At 59.8% G+C, this 22,404-nt stretch overlaps 6 protein-coding genes across 6 annotated transcripts; 4 read left to right on the top strand and 2 right to left on the bottom strand.

The window, feature by feature from the left end:
- Nucleotides 1–3,316: 3,316 nt before the first annotated feature.
- PLICBS_003242 (uncharacterized protein) lies at nt 3,317–4,375 on the top strand (the record flags this gene model as incomplete). The annotated part of the gene is made up of 1 exon (XM_018322978.2): nt 3,317–4,375. One exon carries the CDS (start codon nt 3,317–3,319, stop codon nt 4,373–4,375), a length of 1,059 nt encoding a protein of 352 aa, XP_018178208.2.
- A 1,019-nt stretch (nt 4,376–5,394) lies between these two features.
- Nucleotides 5,395–6,537, top strand: PLICBS_003243 (uncharacterized protein; the record flags this gene model as incomplete). The annotated part of the gene is made up of 1 exon (XM_018322979.2): nt 5,395–6,537. The coding sequence occupies one exon, from the start codon at nt 5,395–5,397 to the stop codon at nt 6,535–6,537; it is 1,143 nt and encodes a 380-aa protein (XP_018178209.2).
- Nucleotides 6,538–6,786: 249 nt separating this feature from the next.
- Nucleotides 6,787–7,986, bottom strand: PLICBS_003244 (uncharacterized protein; the record flags this gene model as incomplete). The annotated part of the gene is made up of 1 exon (XM_018322980.2): nt 6,787–7,986. One exon carries the CDS (start codon nt 7,984–7,986, stop codon nt 6,787–6,789), a length of 1,200 nt encoding a protein of 399 aa, XP_018178210.2.
- Nucleotides 7,987–11,187: 3,201 nt separating this feature from the next.
- PLICBS_003245 (uncharacterized protein) lies at nt 11,188–12,476 on the top strand (the record flags this gene model as incomplete). Its single annotated transcript, XM_018322982.2, has 3 exons — nt 11,188–11,394; nt 11,483–12,191; nt 12,247–12,476. The coding sequence occupies 3 exons, from the start codon at nt 11,188–11,190 to the stop codon at nt 12,474–12,476; spliced, it is 1,146 nt and encodes a 381-aa protein (XP_018178212.2).
- A 4,138-nt stretch (nt 12,477–16,614) lies between these two features.
- Nucleotides 16,615–18,210, top strand: PLICBS_003246 (uncharacterized protein; the record flags this gene model as incomplete). Its single annotated transcript, XM_018322984.2, has 1 exon — nt 16,615–18,210. One exon carries the CDS (start codon nt 16,615–16,617, stop codon nt 18,208–18,210), a length of 1,596 nt encoding a protein of 531 aa, XP_018178214.2.
- A 306-nt stretch (nt 18,211–18,516) lies between these two features.
- PLICBS_003247 (uncharacterized protein) lies at nt 18,517–19,956 on the bottom strand (the record flags this gene model as incomplete). The annotated part of the gene is made up of 1 exon (XM_018322985.2): nt 18,517–19,956. The coding sequence occupies one exon, from the start codon at nt 19,954–19,956 to the stop codon at nt 18,517–18,519; it is 1,440 nt and encodes a 479-aa protein (XP_018178215.2).
- Nucleotides 19,957–22,404: the final 2,448 nt, after the last annotated feature.

Below are 22,404 nucleotides of genomic sequence, written 5' to 3' on the forward strand. Positions count from 1 at the left end.
TGTCCGCAGTCCAATTGAGACACTCTTTGCAGCATACTATGATAGCGATGTCGGGCTGGTGGTACCATTGACGTCTATACAGGGCCATGGTATGAACCTTTTATTTTGACATGGAGCCACGGCAAAACTTCAATGCTTTCTAACCACATCTATGCCACTTTATCCACCTGGTCAGTGCTGCGAGGCTCTCACAAAGTCGACGCATCTCCGCCCGTAGCGCAACCACTCGGGTTCTGAGGGAGTTCAACTGCCGTGCACAGGTCAGAAGACCCCATGGCCTATTAATGCCTCGATCTCAGCAGCGGGGCTCTCAATACCCTAGCAAAGTCGCGACGGCATAGCACCACCGGCCACAGAGTAGCGATTCCGGGGGATTGGGTGGACAGGGCTACCTCCCGAAGTCAGCGCTGTACATGGCAAGAGCACGGAACCCGCAGTCTACAGGGCCGATGTTTGTGCAGTGCTGTGAGAAGAAGTGACTTGCCTTGCAGTCTGCAATTGAGCTAACTAGCGTATCGCCCCAATATTGCTTATCCGGGTGGTCGGATTGGGCGATAATACTCTTCGTAGTGGCCCGTTGAGCATTATCCGCGGTGTCGTATGTTCGGCGAGCGTCGTCCAGCTTCGCAGCGGGCCACGCTGCGGCCAGCCCGACGAGAGGGGCACAGATGGCCACCACGCTGATCCTCATATTGCCAACTTTTGAGTCGTTGGTTACAGTGTGCTGGAGAAACTAGGCATGGCCTGGCCTTAAGTTGGCGCGGGAGAAACCTAGACGGCGTCCGACGTCGCTCAGGATTATATACTGCACAGAGCGGTGCAGGCATTGACAGTGACCCATTGCGATGGAGGGTCATTTGTCAAACATACTCGAAAAGGTGCCGTTCGTGGCGGATCTCCGTGACAATTGCGAAGCAAAGATGGAGTGGCCACACCAGATGCGTCCTTTATGCTTAACTGTGACGGTTTCACCGCAACATCAGACCAGACTGGACGTGAAGCCAAAGGATGTTACTATGTCCTAGAGTTCTAGACGACGAATGGCGTGTCCTACGTCCGAAATAATGTGGTTGCACCGACGGGTTCAGGAAACCACCTGAGTGGGCGCCGCGGTCGCAAACGAAACTGAAAGCAAGCTGCATACATCCTGGGGGCCCGCGTGGCATCGCCTGAAGTCTGACGCAGGATTGCGGGACAAGGCTTGGATCGTACGACTAAATTGCACGAGGAGATACTTGGCGATAATATCGCTGCGGCCTGTTCATCGGGCGGTCGAGACACCAGTGGCTTCGAATGAGCAGCAAAGATGCGACGGACGCCGAGACATGGGAAACTCAGCCGCGGGCGGAACAAACATGCGGCGAGGCAAACGACTCGAATCAGCTCCAGGGCTTTTGCACATGTGTTTTCAGCAAACTGCGAGACGACGAGAATGGTATCCCGGACGATGAGGCTGTCAAACGCGGGCAGTGAGGGGTTCTGAGGTGCAGGAGGAGCGTTTGGGCTTGGATGACGCAACGAGTACAGGCACAAGTGCAGGCATACGACGGAGCCTTGGAACGGCATGTCACTCAACAAGGATGCCTCGTTATGCACATGATGATGTTGCTGCGTTGGCTGGACGGGCGAGAAGGGGGTGTCGAGCAGCCGCCCTTTGGCGGGACAATGTCGTGGGAGAAAGAAGTGAGGCATGGAGGTCTTTCGTTCGGCATGTCACTTGCGTGTCTGTCCCGAGACTGGCGGATTCGTTGAGGGTTGGGCGACGAGGTCGAAGAACCACAGTCGTGTCATCGTCGCCGTTGTCGTCCTCGTGGCCCTCCCGCATCAGTCAAAGCGGTTGGGAGCGAGCCCGGAGCGCCAGCGGCCGTTCAGCTGCCAGGCTTCCTCGGCGCCAGCGACCCAGTGGTTTCAGGCACGGGCTCAGGCGACCGGGGGCGTGTTGGGCGCGGATTGGCCGGCGGGGGCGGGCGAGGCACCTTGGCCGGCAGCGCGTGACAGCGCGGACAGCCGGAGAGGCGGGATCGCGATGGGGCCGCCCAATGGGCGATCCGGGGTAGATTCGGGTGCTGATAGTGCTGGTGGTGTCGTCTACCTAGGCGCGAGGGACCGAGGGCCGGATAAGGGAATTCTGGATCGGATGGTACACCATCATGTGTTGGGGGGACGCCGTTATCAGCACCTCACGGCACGGCGTACCTAAGGTACGGCGGCGCCTCTGCGCGTTCCGTCCATTTCAGGGTGCCCGAGCGCTGGGCGTTGGGCCTGGCGTCTGATCGCTATCGGCGGCCCCGAGCGTGTGATCGCCCGGCTTCCCTCAGGACTGTAACCCAGCGCCGAGGTGGGCACGTTGCGCGTTGCAGACGAGGCACAGACGGGATGCGTACTCGTACCTATGCGACGAGGCGGCATGGCGGGCCCTCGATGGACAAGCGAAAGAGGAATGATCCTTGGATGACGACGTCAGCCTAACGGCAGCGCGGCAGGCTTTCATCAGACCGGACAAACCTGGACATGGACAGTCGGGTTCTGTAGCACAGCGGGTGGCGCTGGCGCTGCCTTGTCGGGCTGGGCGTCTTCCAGGTTCCAGGCAGTGCTAGGTTCCATTGCTTGCGGGAGGCCCCCAAACGGCCTGCGCTGCACTGGAAAGGAAACGCCGGGCGGCCGGGGGCACCTAGGCGCGATTCAGCCTCTGACGCAGCCCTTACAGCGGGCGAGACGCCCAGCAGACCACGACCCGGCGTCCAATCAGCGGCGGCGCTGCGCCACCCCTCCATCCCAAAACAGCAGTGCCTGGAGTGCCCAGGTGACTCACGCCATTGTCGCCATCCATGATGATTGATGAACAAGCAAAGCAGCCTCCCCAGCATCCGGCCGATGATGGGGACGCCCCCCTCGAGCCTGGGCCAGATGACTCCCCCAGCCGCCAATCACCGCCCCCCTGCGCCCGTCCTCGATATAAGTCGTTTGCGGCCCTTTCCATGTCTGCTGCTTCTAGGCGTCTCTTGCACCTTCCACCAGGAACAGCACTCTCACCACCACCTTTGCGCCCTTGCAGGAAGGCCTTGGAATGTTCCATCGCGACTTCCTGACATAGACGACGACGACAACCACGCACGTCCTACGCCTTCTTCTTGACATCCTTCAGCCTCGTCTCCACCGACGACAACTCCGCCCTGACATCAACATCCACGTCAACGTCTACGCCGACATCGACATCGACATCGGCATAGTTGACACGTTGTTGCTCACCCCCGTCATCACCGAACTATCACAGTTCCGACCACCTATAAATCTGTCCCCCACAGCGTCACCGAACATGGATGCCTCAGCTGCAGACGCCATCGGCGCCGCGCTTCCTGCGACGGTGATCCATAACCGCCACCTCCCGCGGCGACAGGGGCGCATCTTCCGCCGCTCCTTCAACCACACCATCCGCGGCAACGCGAAGCGCCTCGCCCAGGCCAACGATCCTCACCTCGTCTACGAGACCCTTGGTGTTCCCTCCGTCTTCGAGCAGGAACCTCTCCCCAGTGCCCGCAACGGCACTCTCAGAGTACATCTCGAAAGCGATTTGAGAAAGCAGTACGGCGCCGCGCGGCCACTGCCCCGCCAGCGCTGTCGGAACAACCCCACCAACCGCGGCCGCCTATGCGGCCAAGACGAGGACGAGGGCCGGGATCTTGCCCATAGTGAGATCCCGTTGCCCTCGGATCGCTTCCGCCTTGTCAGGCGACCCACGCTCGAGCGAGAGGAGGCCTTCCGCGATGCCAGCACTGCCAAGGGCAAGGTTCGTGTCCGACGAGACCCCACCGCCCGCGACAACGACGACGAGCAGGTCGCCGAGCTGTATCGCATGGGTTTGCTCTATGATGACAGTGACCGCCGCGCCGTCGGCGAGGATACCGTCTTCAACCTCAACAGCATCCAGCACGAGCAGCCAGTCTACTCCATCCGCCCGGCCAAGCGCGCCCGCAAGGGCACAAAGGCCGGCTACAACCTCCACCTGGATCTCTCATTCTCCGACCTTGGCGATGACACCGCCATCGCCCAGTTCTTCCCCTCCAATGATGACAACAACTATCACTTGGAGACGTCCGGCGACGAGGACATTCAACATTCGCCTCGACAGTCATATCCGCCCCTCCGGGTCGTCTACGAGCTCGCCGGCTCCGGACAGCCCCCTTCCTTCGACGTCGACACGTCGCAGCCCCCCGACTTGGTCACCGACACTCTTTCCGACTACGACTGCTTCTCTGAGAGCGATCTCGACGACACGCCCTCCCAGCGTGAGATGCGCCTGAGCGCCGTGGACGGCCACAGCCACCCCAACGCCTCTCCGGACGAGACGTGGGTCGTGCTGGGTGACGACTCGTAGCAGGTCCGCAAAGGGAATCCCCCCGTGCCCCGCCGGGATTTCGAGAAGACGCAATACGAATGCGCAACGGATTGGTCCTCACAAGCCCAGTGTACCTCTATTTGTACAAGAAGTTGTACTTCTCGGTTTCGGACGCGGTGGGATAGATGAATGGCCAGCCTGTGCGCAGCCCTGTTTTGTACATGGCCGCGTCGCGCCCGGGCGAACTGCAGTCGCTCCGGGTCGATGCGCGGCCAGCTGGGGTCCCGCGCGATGTGTATACTAGCGGGCCTCGTGGGACGGCGGCATGTATGCTGGCGGGCGTTGAGCGCTCTTTTCCTGTTTCAATCTTGTCTGCCGTTACCTGTAACTGGCGTTATGTTATGACATTTAGAAATTATACCTAAAGCGACGACCGCATGAGTTCTTTTCCGCATCTAAGCTTCTCGCTCTCTGTCATGCATCTGTGACTGATGGTTTCGTGAGTGGCTAACGCTATAGTCTGATGGAATGGCGTCATCGTCATCGGGCACAGAAGTAGAGTCGTCGGAGACCTCTGAGCCTGTGGCTTTTCGGGCTCCGCGTCATCCCCGTGCATCCTCCCGGACCCCGGGATCCCGTCGGCCATGCCGTCCGGAGAGATACCGGCGACTTTCAGGGCCGGCCCCACTTTTTCGGAGATTGAAACCGGCACGGCGCCGGCCGGAGACTTTCTTGGCCCCCAGCACCAATGACGCCGGATTCCTGCCCGGGCGCAGGACAAGGCCCGTAGCGCGTAGCAAAGAGTCATTCGCGGCTGATTGAGCGCGATGATGCTATGCGATGACGCAGGTGAACTACAAAGACGCTATCGTCGAGTAAAGTATAAGAGCTGTCCCGGCTCCGTTGCGTTCCACAGTTTTGATCGCACGCAGTGACATCCTTCCACCACGGTTTCTTCCCAGAGCACCGCTTATCCCAGACACAAATTACGATACAAAACAACTACTGTGATAATATCACACGACAGAGAAGGAAAGCGAAGAAAGAGAAAGGAAAAAATGGCACAGGCAACCGCCCCCAAGCTCTACGACGTGCTCATCGTCGGGGGCGGCCCCGCGGGCCTCGCCATGGCCGTCGGGCTCGCGCGCCAGGTCTACTCGGCGCTCGTCCTCGACTCGGGCGAGTACCGCAACGCGCGCGCCGCACACATGCACACCGTCCCGGGCTTCGACCACGCGAGCCCCGCGTCCTTCCGCGACAAGATCCGGCGGGACCTGCGGGAGCGGTACGCATCGGTCGAGTTTCGCAGCGCGACGGTCACGCGCCTGCGCAGGATACAACGAGCTCCTGCTTCTCAATCACCATCAGCGGCCTCTGACACCGTCGCTGCCGCTAATGGAGCTACAAGCGATGGGAAGGATGCCGCAAGCGGGGGAGAGTGGCTGTTCGAAGCAACGGACGAGCAGGGCAACGTCTACACGGGCCGTAAAATTGGCCTCGGGACGGGCGTGCGGGACGTGTTCCCCAGGGACATACCCGGCTACGACGAGTGCTGGGGCAGGGGCATCTTCCACTGCATGTTCTGCCACGGGTTCGAGGAGCGGGGCGCCGAGTCGGCCGGCGTGCTGGCCGGCGGGATGATGACCTCGGCGGACATGCTCGCGCACATTGCGCCCATGGTGAAGCGCCTGGCGCGCTCTGTCACCGTGTACACCAACGGTGACGAGGACCTCGCGGCCGCGACGCGGGGCAAGCTACACAGCGGGAAGATTCGTTTCGACACGCGGCGCATCGCCCGCGTGGCGCTCGCACACCCGCCGAAGCTGCACCACCACCATCATCATCATCAGGACGAGGAGGAAGACAGCAGCAGCAGCAACGACGCAGCCAGCACGGCAGTGACGCTGCACTTCGACGACGGCACCAGCGCGACGGAGGGCTTCGTCGCGAACCACCCCGCGGTGGAGCAGCGCGCGGGCAACCTGGTCGCCGAGCTGGGCCTGCAGATCGGCGCGGCGGGGGAGGTGCGCGTGCGGGCCGGGCCGGGCAACGAGGCGGAGGGCGTGGACGGGTGCTTCGTGGCGGGGGACATGGCGACGCCGATGCGCAGCGTCGTCAAGGCGCTGGAGATGGGGACGTTTGCAGCGGCGGGGCTGGTGGCGGCGATGAATGCGGAGCTGGATGCGAGGGATGAGCTGTGAACTCGGGAGATGCACTTGCGAGTTGACGAGACTGAACTGCCGATGATAGACTAGACACTGGGAAAGACCTTATAGAATAGTGGACGGTAATAATGAACCTTGGAAAGGATAGTTGATTCGCACAATGGCTATTGATAATCGTCATATACTGATTCATGTAACGTCTCGTCGTCTATGGACATCCTCTCAAGAGGAGAAAGAAATATACGTCTCTCTAAGCACATCAAGCCAGTGCCATGGCATGTGCATCTATGCCAACACCAACCCGTCCCCGGAGCCCAGCTCCGCAAACGTGTAGTCAGGCACGGCGTCCATCTGCGCCTCCTCGTGCGCAACGGCGTCACGCAGCGAGTACGCCGTGCGATGCAGCAGCGGCGCTATGAGCCCACCGCCCGCCTTGACCTCGTCGTGCGTCGCTATCCAGTACCGCGCGCCGCTCGCAGCCACGGCGCGCAGCCCGTTGAGCGCGCCGAGGTTGAGCTGCTTGGTGAGCCAGATGCGCACGTCGTGCAGGCCGTGGAGCAGGGCGAGCGTGCGCAGGCCACTTGCCGCGGGCACACTCGCGAGGTCCTCGGCGGCGATGCCGTGCGGCGAATACACGATGGCTTCGCCTCCGTCGCTCTTGACTGCGCCATGCCCCTCATCCGTCGCTGGTGACGCCTGCGCCGCATCGCTGTTTAGGTCAAACGCAACCAGGATGGCAGAGTGGTAGTACAGCGCGTTCCCAGGGGTAATGACCCTCCCGACGGCGAGCCAGTCGGGCAGCGGGCCCACGCCCGTGAGGCGCCTCCAGGACACGTCTGGCCCGAGGGCAGGGATCGTGACGACGCGGTGGAAGTGGCCCCAGCTGCGGATGAGGTCCGCGGCGACGTCGGTGGCGAAGACGGGCGTGCTCGGGGGCAGCTCCTCGAGGGTGGCGCGGTGGCAGTGGTCCGTAAACTCGTGCGACACGACGACGGCGTCGACGAAGCACGGCGCGCCGACGGCCTCGGCCTCGGTGCGAGGCAAAGCAGCAGCGTCGCCTGTGCCTGCGCCGCGAGTTTCGACGTGTCGCAGCAGCAGGTTCAGCTCCGCGATGGTGGCGACGCCCGAGGGGACGACGTGCCATTGCGTGCTGAACCAGGACGCGACGTCGCTCTGCGGGCCGTCGAGCCACGGGTCGATGAGGATGTTGAAGTGCGTCCGGCCGGGCGGGCGCGACGACGACGACCGCGCCGACGCCGACGCCGGCCAGGGGAGCTGGATCAGCCACGTCGTGTCGGCGTTGACGTGCGTGAGGAGCGGCCGTCGCGGGCCATTGCGCAGCAGCGACGCCCACTCCTCGACGCCGCGCAGAGAGAAGCGGTCCTGGACACCAGCAGCAGCCGCCGTCTTCGCTGCCGTCTTCGAGTTGGAGTTGCCGCCGCCGCCCGACTCCCGCGCTGGGTGGTGGAGAGGGGGCGCCCCCATGATCGCGGGGAGATCGCAGCGCCGGACAGGCCCGCCGCCGCTGCGCGCACAAGCCCAGGGGCTCGCAGGGGGGCAGCACTCCGTCCCCGTCAAGCGGCTGGAGTGGCCGTCCGGGTTCCAATGCAACTGCGTGATGCCGATGCCGCGTCCTGACTCGGGTCACGAGATCCCTGCCGTACAATGCTCCGTAGCTGCTGCGGGCTGCACAGAGCGAGAGTAACAAACATGGAGGAAAGCAGTGACAGCGAGAGGAGAGTGGGGAAGGACGGAGAGGCCGCCGCCCAGTCGCAAGTCCTTGACGTCGTCCATCCGGGGTCGGCCGCAGGCGTTGCCCCTTTCGGATATCAACTCGCTCCCCAGTCGCCGGACCTGCCTGGTGGGTGGCCTGGGCCTCCCCCCCTGGACCTCTCGCCAAATGCATGCACAGAGAGAGTCATGTCGCTGCTGGACAGACGTAGTCTGGCAATTTCGATGGGCTCGCGCGGCTCGTGACAACTGCCGGTTGCAGGAAGTTGGATGCAGCTTCTGCATCTGCCTTGCAGACTTCATGTCAAATGAGCTCTTTACAAAAGTCAAGATGCTGTCTGACAGCGGCCTACCCCGCCCGGCTTGTAGGGATTCATTCGCCCGACTTTCGAACACAATGCGGTTGGGACCTCGACGACATGAAGACGGGACGCGTGAACCCTGTTGCAGCAGAACAGCACAAGGGCCCCATGGCCCAGTCGGAGCCTGGCTCTCCGCGGTTTGCGCTCGGATCGGCCGCCCGATCTTGACAGCGCCTTTTAGAAAGATGGGACGACGCAGCACCCAACGTGCATCCCCTTGTAATTAATTCCAAAGTTCCTGCGTCTCGTGACGGCCACGACTCGCGGGCATCAAACTCACCCGGTCTCTGTTTGCAGCGCCTGCTGCCCAGACGCCAGGTGACGCATCACGATTACACTCTCAAGTGCCAAAGTGCATGTCAGTGGGAATGACATCAGAATCGTCGACAAAACTAATCAGAAAAAACAGGTGCCGCCAGTTGTCGGGGCGGCGAAAGCTGTCAGAGCGTTGTTTGATGCTACGCTAACACATTCCTCACGTCAACGACTGTCGACAGCACCCGCAACGCCAGCGATTGCACTAACACCGCCACCAGGCCGGAGCGAGGCACGGATGACGCTCGATGATGTGTATTTGCGCGGTCGTTGACGGTTGTCCGGTCGTCATAAGTGACGGCGGCGGACGCATTGGGGCGACCAAAGGCTTGGCAAAATACATTTGGCTCTTGTTGTTAGAGTGCACGCAGACGACGCGGGCTCTACGGGCCAACGACGAGAATTTGGAATTTGGAAACTGGAAATCAACAAACCACTCATCTTGGTCCGCGCTGAGCATTGCCGTCAATGGCTTGGCTGGCTGGCTGGCTTGCTGGCCCACGGGTTCGTCGGCACGGGTCGATCGGTTCCATTGCCACCAGAGCGGAGCCTCCGTCGTCAAGCCTCCTGAGGCTTTGGTGGACGCCAGACGTCTCTCTGGTACTGTGCTTCATACAAGTCCGACAGCTAGACTGAAGCCGCTGCCGGAGCCGACAGAAGCGCGTCTGCGCCCGCGTCCGCGTCCGCCAGCGGGCCCCCTGGGGGGGTCCAAGCCCAACCGGGCGGTCCCTGTTGCTTTTTCGTGATTCGGCCACTTAAGATGACGAAATGCAGATCTTGATCACACTTTTTGATCTCGAAGCCCGCCGCCGCCGGAACTGAGACATACAGCTCTCCCACCCCATTGATGCTGGGAGCGCCGTTTCTTGGGTACCTACACCGTACTACTCACCCCTTGTAGCGTGGGCTTGGGTTCTGGCCCTTGTCTGTTTGTCCCATCTCTCCTCCCCCCCAGGGGCCATTGTCCTCCCAACCTCGCATGTGAGTGAGGCTTGTCGCTCCACCGTGATGCAAGCCCCGTTTGACGCCACCCGGTTTTTACTTCCATGCCCCTCGAGTCCCAAGCTGCCCTGAGCTTCGCAGATGCCCATGGCTGGCCAGAATGAGCAACTTTCAGAAAGCCATCCCGTCTCCCATGTCGGACGCGGCCGAACGCCATGGCTGATGCGGCTGCCGCATATTGGCGACGGCGGCGAGCAATCTCCATCCGCCGCCCCCCCCCTTTGCCGTGGAGACGTCGGATGGATGGTCCCTTGATCTCGATCTGCCGGGACCTTGGGCTGCGGGCCAATGGCACGGAGCAAGGTGCATATTTGTCACGGCACTCGGATGTTGGAGGCTCCCGGCACTAAGAACATGTACGATCAAGACGCTACGGGATTTGTGTGTTTTGCCCTCGCCTCGGCTCGACGGCAGGTCAAGTCCTTCGACGCCGACACTCCGCTCAGCATGCCTCTCCGGACAAAATAACTGGGGGCAGCGTCGTGGAGAGTAAGTACTTTTTGTCCGTTGACGATGACCAGCTGCGGGCTTTTCCCAGCGGCCCCCATCTGCCGCCCGCCTGCGCCGTGGTCTGGTCCGTATCCCGTAGCTCTGCTAGCTCCAGCCGCCTCCGATCCTCGAGGTCCTGGCTTGAGACCATTGTAGCTCCATTCGACAAGCCTCCCACCCCGGGTGATCTCCGTAGTCGTTCCCACCCAGCATCTGAACAGCCGGTGCTAGGCTAGCCTCTTGGAGCTCCCCCCTCTAGCACGGCCGGGCAGCCGGGCGTCATTCCTCGCTGGGTGCAGCCAACGTCGAAGACTGCCCTCCCCCGCCAAGAGATGGCAGATGCTTGGTGTCGCCCTGGCGTACGGGCTCGACGGAGATGCACGTCCCAACGATACTGTGATAATTATAATCATCAGACCCATGGGGACTAAAGTCTATTCACGGGTTGGCTTCCGGCCGCCCCTGGTCGTCTATGACGGAGCTTGAGCACGGCCGCCAACACGATCTCCGAACTGGATCGTCCCAGGGACCTGACCGACCCTGTCGCGGCGCCGCATGTATAAACACCCCGGGCACCACCACCGCCATCCCTCTCACTCCTGGACCCCCTGACCGCTTAAACCTGCATAATCGGTAGGCGGCTCTCTCGATCGCGAGCACCGGGTTCCCACGTTTACACTCCTTGTTATTTTATTATATCTTTATCTCCTTTGTTGCTTTTTCGCATCGCTGCATTTTCCATATATCCAGGGCCGCGCGGTGGAACCTGCACTCGCCTCCCTCCATCATGTTCAAGTCGGCGGCGGCGATCCTGGCGACACTGGCCGTGGTCGTGGCGGCCAAGAACTGCAGGAACATCAATGTGCCCGTCAGCATTAGCGCTCGCAATGGCGAGTTCGACGTCCAGGCGCCCGCGACCGAGATCGAGGTGACCAACTTCTTCCTCAACCTCGCCAGGCAAAACTACAACTACACCGAGGCCGTGCTGAAGGGGGTAAGTCTTGGGCGGGGATATGCTTGCATGTCGGGCCGCGAAATGACGTTGATGCTCGGCGTGGTGGCTGACGGGCGTTGTCGTGTAGTACAAGACGGTTCAGGGCGACTACACCCTCGCCACGACCTATTGCGAGCCCAAGGACGGACCCGGCGACACCATCCAGATCTTGACGCACGGCGTCGGCTTCGACCGCAGCTACTGGGACTTCCCCTACAACAACTACAACTATAGCTACATCAACAAGGCTCTCGATGCAAAGTACTCGACCCTCTCATGGGACCGCCTCGGCATCGGCGCCTCGTCCCACGGCGACCCGGTCAACGACATCCAGATCTTCCTCGAGGTCGCCGCGCTCAAGGCTCTTACCGATATCGTCCAGGGCGGCAAGCTCCCCGGCGTCTCGAAGCGGTACTCCAAGACGGTCCACGTCGGCCACTCATTCGGCTCGGCCATGACATTTGCCCTCACGGAGCAGTACCCTGACATCTCCAATGGCATCGTCCTCACGGGCTTTAGCCAGGTCCCGGGCTTCATGGGCACTTTCGCCCTGGGCAGCAACTTTGCGCCAGTCAGCGAGAACCGCCGTCTCAGACGCCAGTACGCGGTCGGCTACGTCGCTCCCAAGTCTGAAATTGGCGTTCACATCGACTTTTTCGGCCCCGACGACTTTGACCCTGAGATGCTCTGCGCGGCCACCGACATGGGCCAGCCCGCGGCGGTGGGCGAGCTGCTGACCGTCGGCTCCACGGGCATGACGAGCAACTTTGGTGGCTCGGTTCTCATAATTACTGGAGGTACGTGCCACTGCTCCGTTTCTTGCCTACACCGAACGCTGACTTTGAGTCACAGACCGAGACGTGCCATTCTGCGGCGGCGACTGCACCAACACCAAACCCCTTGCGGCAATGAACATCACCGAGCCATTCCCCAACCTCCTCGCCATGTCCAAGGGCAGCTTCAAGAAGGCCAAGGCGTTCAACGCGACTGTCGTGCCTCTCGGCGGCCACGGCCTCAACCTGGGCTACAGCGCGGGCTTCACGTACAACGCCATTCTCGATTTCCTCAACGCTGAGCTGTAGCGAAACAGCTGCAGCGGGGGCCAGACGACCATCTACCGCGCCTTGTCTCGTTTTCCTTGTCCAAATTACGCACTTTTTTGCATGGCGAGATTTCCAGTCCTTTGAGAAGCGACAGACGGACTTGGCAGGAGGCGGCGTATCGGTGAAGGCAGAAAATTGCGCCCATCACCTTTGTACATAGCTTTTGCATCTCGTAAAACAAAGAGACCTGTATTTCTTTTTCGCGTGGTTCGTTGATCTGGTCATGTTGCGAAATGTGACCAACCGGGCTCACCAAAAATCGGGGGGCTTTGCGTCGTAACAGGGCTGGGTCTTATTGACGTCGTCTCAACTTGCTTTTTCGGTTCAGTTTTCGCTTCGCGTCCACAAAGCCCTGGTTCTGGTCTCAGCCTACGCCCGGCGCGTTGAGCCTCCGATGGACAGTCTGCACCGCCGCCGCGGTGCTGCACGATGGAACCTCGGCTGGGAGACAAGTTTTCTCTCTGCGTGAGACACGCATGGCAACGGTCTCACTTATCGCCGTGCCTCTGCCTACCCATCCATGCTGCGGGGAAGTTCGCATTTCCCTCTGTTCGTGTTTCTCCCCGCCTGTCGGTACCGAGATGGCGCTGGTGTAACGGTCTGTGGGCGAGATTGATGCCGGACATCGTGACTGCACATTTCTATTTTGCCTTTGCGTCGGGCGACTGCGCCATGGCCCGGGGCAGAAGGCCATCCTTCAATACCGCCTTGATGTAAGCTGGCGTCACCGACCTTGGAGGCATTACGCGTCATGGAGGACGAGAGCAACGGTACATGTACTGAGTTTGTCGGGGTCGGTTGGCGAGCCCAGCCTTCCAAGTTTGAGGTGTCTCACAGCACTTCTGCGAAGCCAACTCTTCATCTTCCTGTCTCGTTGAACCCTGGCGCGCGATTCAGTCTCTGTCCGTTACTATGTGTTTACGTGTACTTCGACACGACCAACAGACTGCTCATCAGGACCCCTATATTTGCAAGAGTAAGTACGCTTGACCTTAACCTTTGATAGGCCGACCCAAGCGACGGTCACGTAAACGTCGCATGAGCAGCTGTAGCCTCGCCTTGAACTGCCAGGGCGAAGTGTACTATTTCCATAAAAAAACCAATCTGTTAGTCCCAGCCCGTAGGTTCATACGCGTTAGCCCGTCGAGCACGATTGGCTGAACATAAGGTCTTGCGTGGCTAGAATCGTGCCAACGCACGCGAGTAAGCATCGCACACGGCTCCGTGTCTGAACAACACAAGGCCACAAGTTAGTATGAAGCATCGCTTCGAAACAAAACATGTCGCATATCGCTGACGTATCATGTTTACGTCCACGCCGCTTCCTTTATTAAATATATATATATATATTGAATTCGCTCGCATCTGCCGCCAACTCAGAAAACAACATACAGGGCAGTCTGAAGTTCACCCTAAAAAGTTAGACACCAAAGTCATCGCAGCTGGTCGCTGATCATATAACCATCGTGGCACATCTTGTTCCGCCATCGCTAGCATTGGCCTGGCGCTTTGGGAATGCGTGCCAGTTCCTTTTTCGTCCTGCTTACTGCAGGGCTTGGTCAAGGAGCTCTTGTCAAAGAACGATCTGAAAACTGCGTCAGTCCTTCAGAGTATTTTCAATGCACAAAATTACATGCAAGTAGCTAAAAGGAGACGGCGCAGAAATGTATCATAGGGACCAACGAGATCGATCTTGGCCCGCTTGTGATATCGACGGGGGGTCACTGCAAGGTGCGTGTGCCAGACTCAAACATCTACGTGTAGTGTTGCTTCACGCCGTACCCTTCAGCCCAACATGAATGCTAAAAGCTCCAGACCACGTGTGTGACGGGCCACTGCAAGCGAAAGTTCTGGGGCAGCTACGACTGCTGGTAGACTAAGCATCAAATTGAGAACGACTCGGGCAGTCGGGAGTAGGGCTGAAGGCTACATGTACTTGGGCAATTGAGGGTCATCTTGCACGTACCGGTCCTTTACAGTTGCCAATTCGCTTGTGCTGCTGTCCTCAGTGGTAAACTGGGGCTATCCATCATGCATGTTTTTTTTTTTCGCGTTGACGTCTAGTGTTCCTGGTGATTTGTCTGCTAGTGACGTTGAACACATTTATCCATGTGTAATGCTCTCGAGCAGAGCACGCAGCAATACAGAATTTCCAATTGTCTCTCGGTGGCATGCGTCAACGGTGCCTGTATACTGTTGTATAGAGATGTTGCACCGCCCAGATGGAGCATGACGCGCAGCCTTTTTCACGCTACATGTTTCTTTTTGTCTCTGGGGTCGTCGAATGATGACTGGATCGAATGACTGACGCGTGAATGCGGCTCCGGCAGGAGGTCGCATCTCCGCTTGCCCTTGCTGCGCAATTTGGAAGGGTTTCAAGGAAGACTGTGTTGAATAGTCAACGACCTACGACCTCACAAGCTCATGTGGCATTAGCACAAGATGCTGGCAATGGTAATTGAGGTTAAAGGCTGACGCCCTCGTATGGCTTTCGTCTCTAGCTTCTTTCCATTCTTTAGGCTAGGCGGGATTTCATGAACGTCTGGGGCCGCCCTTACGACGTAAGCACATGCTGCCTACAGGTGCACATACGAACACGACAGCTTGCGCAAGGCCGTTGCCTTGGCTTGAGAATGGATCCATGTCACCAGGCGTATGCCTGTCCCTCCGCTCCGTCGTCCTGGGCGGCATATGCAGCTTGGTCATTGGCGCCCTGCCATATCCCAACGTGGCTGGTGAAATACTTCAAGACATCTACACAGGCGGGTCTGCCACTTGGCTACCACACACATCTTGTTTCAGGTTCCGGCTATGGCGCGCTCGTATTGACTGCGGTATCCAGGGACACGACATGGCGTGAGGCCGGGGCGGCGAGATGTGGTCTGGCTTCAAGTAGTGTCCTTGGGTTTTGATCCGGCACTGGTTATTCGAGTCGAGCCATGGCGACTGGCGCCCAGTAGTGACACAGCTCAGCTCCTAGCAATTCCTTGTCCGCTCAGCTGCCCGCCAGTCAGCCATATCCTTGCCCATGTCCGCCGCGAAGCTGTGCCCACCGACAATGCCCAAGATGTCACCTGACAGGTCTTCGGTCAGGGGAGGCGGCTTCACCGTCGCCGCGCAGAGACATATGTAAGCTGTCGCCGGCTCCGAACCCCCGCCACGGCTCATCGGCCCAGCGCTGACCACCGCATCGCGATTGAGTCGCCACCCGTGAACTTAAAAGTCGTGACACGGGGAGTCGGCAGTTCGACCGTGGTCGCGTGCGACAGATCGTTCCGTCGCGAAAGACGACAATTCCAAATAAGAAACGGTCACGGAGATGTAAGATAATACAACCTAAATACATTATGCCGCGTATTTTATTCCTCGGAGTGCTGGAGAAAACTGATTCCATAAACAGGGGAATTGGTCAATATGCGGGCCAACAAGCCCCATGCCCGTGAAGCGTGCAACCAGCAGAGCGTGCGCCTCTGCCATGCCGCCCCGGTAACACAGCGTCAGCATCCCGCCCGCCCGTGTGAGACAATTTCCCAATGCCGACCCGTTTGTGTAACAAATTGTCGGACGCCTGCAAACACTCGGAGATATAGCGGACCGGGGTGTGTTGCGTGCCTCAATGCTCGACATGACTTGGCCATGTCGTGTGATTGCCGGACAGCCCATTATCCATCGCGCGCAGGCAGGCAGATTGGTGGACCGGCCCGTGCTGCGTATAAACACTATGTTGGAAGTTATGTATGTTCTTCTTCACCGGCTGCGGCAGACCGGTTACGGTACCCTGCCTGCGTTAGTTAATTAGTTGAGGTAGGGTCGGCTAAATGGCACAATCACGCCTTTTCTGGGGTCGACGGGGGCTGGCCCGCTGGCACACACACTTGCATGTCCGGTGGCGGCGTGCTAGTTTAACTAACGTAGGTGCTTGGGGGCCTAATAATGAACCTCTTCTCAACTCAGACCGGCGTCTTTTCACAAATCCAACCTCGAAAAAAGACACAGCGTGTTTCCAAAGGTCGCACTCACCGGCGACTGGAACCAAGCCCTCGGCCGCGCCAAATACAGACGAGTTGGCAATAGACATCCCGCTTCTGGGTCAAGGCCATCGGCTCCGATCGTTCAAATGGTCTCTATCAAGGCCGGGCGGCGGTCCGATTCGCGCCCGCCAGCTCCGGCCAACGACGACGACGAGCAAACCCGCCATGCCACCGAGACCACGCCCTTACTGATTGGGGGCCAACTCGCTCCGGATGGCGACTCTGAAGCCGCATCTCTGCTGGTCCGCACCCGCAAGGACGACGACGAGGACGACTCCCTCGACAGCCACCAATCCGCCACCGCCCAAGATGACGGCACCAAGAAGAAGGGCAAGCCGCTGCCGAAGCTGCAAATCTTCCTCCTCTGCTACGCCCGCATGATGGAGCCCATCGCCTTCTTCTCCATCTTCCCCTTCATCGCACAGATGGTGCAGCAAAACGGCCGGCTGCCCGAGTCGGACGTCGGCTTCTACAGCGGGCTCATCGAGAGCATCTTCTCGGCCACGCAGACGGCCGTGCTCATCTTCTGGGGCCGCCTGGCCGACCGCATCGGCCGCAAGCCCGTCCTCCTCGTGAGCCTCATCGGCATGACCATTGGCCCCGCGCTCTTCGGCGTCGCACGCTCCATCTGGCAGATGATTCTGTTCCGGAGCCTGGCGGGCGTCTTTTCCGGCTCGAGCCTCATCATCCGCACCATGATGGGCGACCACAGCAGTCCCGAGACGCAGGCCATCATCTTCAGCTGGTTTGCGTTTGCGGGCAACGTCGGCATCTTCCTGGGTCCCATCCTCGGCGGCGCATTGGCCGAGCCCGCGGAGCAGTACCCGGGAGTTTTCGGGGGAATCCAGTTCTTCAAGGACTACCCATATGCGCTGCCTGGGTTCGTCGTCGGAGCCATCAGTGCGACTGGGGCGTTGACGTCCCTGTTGTTCCTCGACGAGACGCTCAAGAAGAGCAAGGCGTCAACGAGCGGGGGGAGCGGGCCTGCGGTCCACGCCGATGACCACCACAACGATGAGGAGGAGCCCGTCAAGATGTCGCTGCGGGAGCTCACCATGGCCCCCAACGTCGCCATCGTCCTGTGGACGTACGGGCACATCATGTTCCTGGCCTTTGCTTTTACCGCCATCCTGCCCGTCGTCCTCTACACGCCCGTCTCTCTCGGCGGCATGGGGTGCAACTCGTTCCAAATATCACTTTACATGGCAGCGCAGGGAGGCAGTCAGGCGCTGTGGCTGCTCCTTGCCTTTCCGTTTCTGCAGCGCCGGATAGGCACCAACGGCGTCCTGCGCCTGTGCGTCATCGCATATCCGTTCTTCTTCATCGGGTACATGGTCATGAACGGGCTGCTGCGGGTCCACACCGAGGTCGCCATGGTGTGGTTCTGGATCCTGGGGTCGATAGTCGTCTTCGTCGGCCCGGGCGTGTCCATGTCCTTCACGGCGGTGCAACTAGCCCTCAACGACGTCGCGCCGGATCCTCATCTGCTGGGCACGCTCAACGCCATCGCGCTGACATGCACCAGCGCGATACGCTCCTTGGCGCCGGGCGTATCCAGCGCCATCTACGCAGTGGGTGCGCACAACCAGATCTTCTACGGACATCTGGCTTGGGTGCTGCTGGTGCCCATCTCGGCGTCGTTGCTATTTGTGCTGAAGCGGATGCCGGCGGACAAGAGATGAGTGCAGGTCGTCGCACGATGAAAACGGACGTCTCAGGGAGGCTATCGGATACACAAGCTGTCTTGATGGGACAAGGAGGGGAAAAGAAAACAGTCCTTTTGTCAGCGTCGACTATGACTAGACATGGCATGGGCCAGTTGTTTGTAATTATACATGCCCACACATTTAAGGCGTTTGGTCTTGTAAGAAAAATGTTCATCGCTCAAGTCGACCCAGAGATAAAACGCCGCCAGCTAGCCTTTTTGTTATCCCATGATGCTTTCACACTAGAAGATGCTCGCTGCTCATGCAGCTGCGTCCAACGACTCAGACGTTGTGGTCGCCGTGCAGGCTGGTGGCGCCGCTGTTGTTGGCAGTCCCCTTGATGCCCCATTTCCTCCACTCAAAAGCCTTGGCCGGCTTGGACTTGATGGTCTCGCGCAGGCGTTCCTCGGAGCGGTGCATCCAGACACCGACAGGGGCGGTGCTAATGGGGTAGAGGGGCATGTTGGCAGGGCGGAAGAGGAAGGCCTCGGGATCCTGCTTGTCGTACGCGGCGATGATGTCCATGTCGGCGGCGATCTGCTCGCAGTAGCTGTCCAGGGGCAGATCGTTGACGTCCTGGCCAAAGGGGTTCTCAATCTCGCGGCCGATGAAAAGGAGGCCGAGGATGATGAAGCTAGCACCGATGGAAGCCGGAATGGCAATCCAGTCAAGCAGCTTGACGAGCTGGAACGGCAGGACGGCAACGTAGAGCCAGGTGATCTGAGAGATGGCAATGGTGTAGGCAATGGGCAGCGGCGTGGAGAGAACGCGCTCAGTGCCCGTGAGCGCGTCGTTGAGGGCCGACAGGTTGTTGTAGGCGAGCGTCTGCTGCATGGGGACGCGCAGCTGGTCGTTGCGGACGAGCATGTCGATGGTGACGGCGATGTGGTTGAGAATCTCGAGCGGCAGGTTGCCAAGAGGCTGCGTCGCACGCTTGAGCGTCTTGCGCGGGTTGCTGGCGGCAAAGGAGACACCCAGATACTCGCCAATCTCGCGGAAGAACTTCTTCTTGCGCCCATCGATGGCGGCAGCTGGACCGGCCGTCTCCGTGGCACTGCGAGCAAAGGTGTCGAGGTGAGCGATGAGGTGTTGAAGGTCGGGATAGGCCGTGTAGGGTTCGAATCGAAGGCCGTGCTTTAGGGAAATGGCAAAGGCGACGATGAGGTTCATGGAGCTGAGCTTGCGGAGCATCTGCTCGCGCGGGTCTTGGTCGGTGCGCTCGGCGGCGTGGATCCAGAAGACGCGACCGAGGACCTGCGACGACTGGACGACCGAGGCCCAGTACTTGCGGCCTTCGGCATATCGCTCGTAAGCAGTAGAGTTGCGGAACGAGAGACCCAGACCGACGACGAAACCGAGGACGGTGAGCAGCACCGAGTTGATGCCAAGGTCGTGCACGAGCTCGTGGATGCAGGTGATGGCCGTCGACCAGACACTGACGAAGAAGAGCGGCAGGAGGAGCTTGGGCAGGATGCTGCCGTGCATCTGCAGGAAGATGGGCCACTTGGAGTGCTTCTGGATGTCACGCGGGCCCGTGAAGTAGTCGTCGAGGTCGAGCGAGCCACGGCGGCGGTTGAGGAGGGTCGGCGGCGGGCCGGGCGCCACGGGCGAAGAAAGCGTCGCGACATGCTCAAGCGGCGGCGGAATGTCGAGAGCCTTGGGCTTTTCGGCGTGGTGGTGGTGCTGCTGGTGCAGGTCGGGCATTCCGCCTTCTTCAGCCATGTTGGGTGGTGGTGGAGGTAATAGGATATGTAGGTGGACGAAGACCCGTGAACAACGATGTTCAAACGATCGGGGGTTGGGCGGAGTCGGATCAAAGGCACGGAAGGATCGTGTAGAATGCAACTTAGTGTCGGCAGAGGAAGGTCTGTTCGTGCTCGGGAGATTATATCAATAGTGGCAAGTGACAACGAGTGTGGAAGTTGGTCCAATTGACCGCAAGCAAACAACGAAAACTGGAGGTTTTTCACGAATCAAGAAGGGAAAAGAGTCGAGCAGAGAGGCAAGGATGCAAGGAAGAGAAGAAAAAGTTGCTTCGACAGCCACCCCGGAGTCTCACAGACCAACGACATCTTCAGGCCCCCCCCTCCGGTCCGGGGCACTATTAATACGTAAGAATAAGAATGGTGGCGGTCCGCCACTGCTGCAGGGGACGGTCCAGCAGGGCAGCGCCAGGTCACCGCTTCGGGGCTGGCCATTGGGCCTCGCGAAACTACCGAGGGGGGCCGCGAGGCGCAAGCCTTTGTTTCGAGTCCTGACCCGCCGCCGGCACGACGGGGTGTGTTGTGGATGGGCCAGGGAGGAGGGGAGGGGGGCGGATGGGACAAGATGGGATGGGATGGGGGAGACCTTTCGGCGCTTTTGCCCCAGGATGGCGATGCGGACGGACTGATCCCGGGCACGGGGCAAGGCGGTGTCTGTGCCTTCAACTCAAATGTAGTACTCCGTCCATACTACGAAGGCGCTGTGCTGTGCTGCGCCAGTTGCTCGTATCCTCCTGTTGCGCAGCATTTGGAATATCGTCAAGCCATCGCGGCCACAGCCTCCATCATGTCTCGCCTTACCTGCTTCCGCTGACAACCACCTCAGCTCACCAACCAACCAACCAACCAACCAACCAGCACAAACAGCGCCCAAAACCTTCCCGCCAGGCTGGAAGAGAAAAGGGATGGAAGAAATTCTCCACCACCGCGGTTGACGGGCCCAGAGCCAAGGCAAAACAAGCCTCAGCCCCTGACAGGCGGACCCCTGTCGAGGGTCGAAGGGCCCCGTATTCCCTCGGCCCAGCCCGTTCTAGCTGCTCCACAAAACGTGCGACAATCGGTGAGGATTCAAGGGGCGGCGGCAGGCGAACGTGTGGTTTTTCTCTGTCCGTTTTTTGCCGCCGGAGGCTGGCTGGACGATGATGAGGAACTAGTTTGTAGTAGGTCTGACGCGTGCTGCAGGAGGACGCATATGTCTGCATGCGTCTCAGATTGTTAGGGCGTGAAGCAATCGCCAACGACTCGTGCGGGAAAGAAGCAAGCATCGCACTGAGCAAGAGCGTCTGCAATCCCACTCCGTCTGTACTGGATGTACCTAGCCTGTGCATTGCGCTCCACCAGCTGGCTGGCGAGCTCCATTCATGCTCGCTCGCCTGATTACGCGGCGCAGCATGACCGGCTCCGTTTGTCTGCCGGGGGTGCTGCTTATTAGCCCACATGAGTCCGTTCAGTGAGCCCCCAGTCACGGCTTACCTGCGTATGTACTTCTTCGTAGCCACTGTCTCCCAGCCAAAACGGCCGACTCGGGGCCGCCGGCTGTTCAGGCGCCACGGGCGGATTTGCCGAGCGGAAGAAGAGCCAACGTGCAGGGTTTTCGAGGAAGCTGACCGTTGGCCTGCCATGTGGCACCTTGTGTGACGACCATCACAGCGTTGCCCATGCATGCGCATCTGCACGCGTGCATGAGGGCGTTGTAGCATAACGTTGGTTGTCGCGACGAAGTGAGCTGGGAAGATGAAACCGTCGATGCCCAGCCAGCTTCTCTCCGCCCTGCGCGTCGTTCCCGGAGGGTCACCGTTGCTCAAAGCCCACGCTCCTGGCCCTAACACGAGCCGGCCAAGCTCCGCCACCTGAGCTCGTCCGGAGATGAAGATGGCAGGCAGGCAATCTCTCGAACTGTGCCGCTCGCGGCCTGTGCTGTCCCGCGCCGGCGCCCGCCCCCAGAACGGGCCGCGGCGATCGTGGCACAACCCTGTTTTTGTGTAGCGGTGGGCATCCGCAGCGCTGGGCTGGGCTGCGGGCCATGCACAGACGCTTCGTTGAACATTGCGGCTTGCGGGTCGGGCAGCAATCGTGATCCAGTGACTCAAGTCGCGATGCACGTTGAGCCATCTTGCAGCGACACTCGCTTCAGTTGCGACGGCTTCATCTGCCCGGGCGCCGACATCACAAATGACAAGAACATGGCAATGGCTGCGATGTCCGAAAATAGTGTTCTTGTTCACATCATTGGTTTGTCCTACACATCAACAACCGTGAAGAGCGCACTCGTCTGGCGCCCAAGTCCATATGCTCCTTGCTCCCTGACCCAGACATACTGTTATCCACACATTTACCTTCCTTAGGGAAGCTAGTAAAGGGCATCTTTCACTTTGTCTCTCAAGCAGTCTTATCCTTCTCGTCAGCA

This window comes from Purpureocillium lilacinum, assembly GCF_023168085.1.
Source record: "Purpureocillium lilacinum CBS 284.36 DNA, scaffold_2, whole genome shotgun sequence".
Classification (NCBI taxonomy): domain Eukaryota; kingdom Fungi; phylum Ascomycota; class Sordariomycetes; order Hypocreales; family Ophiocordycipitaceae; genus Purpureocillium; species Purpureocillium lilacinum.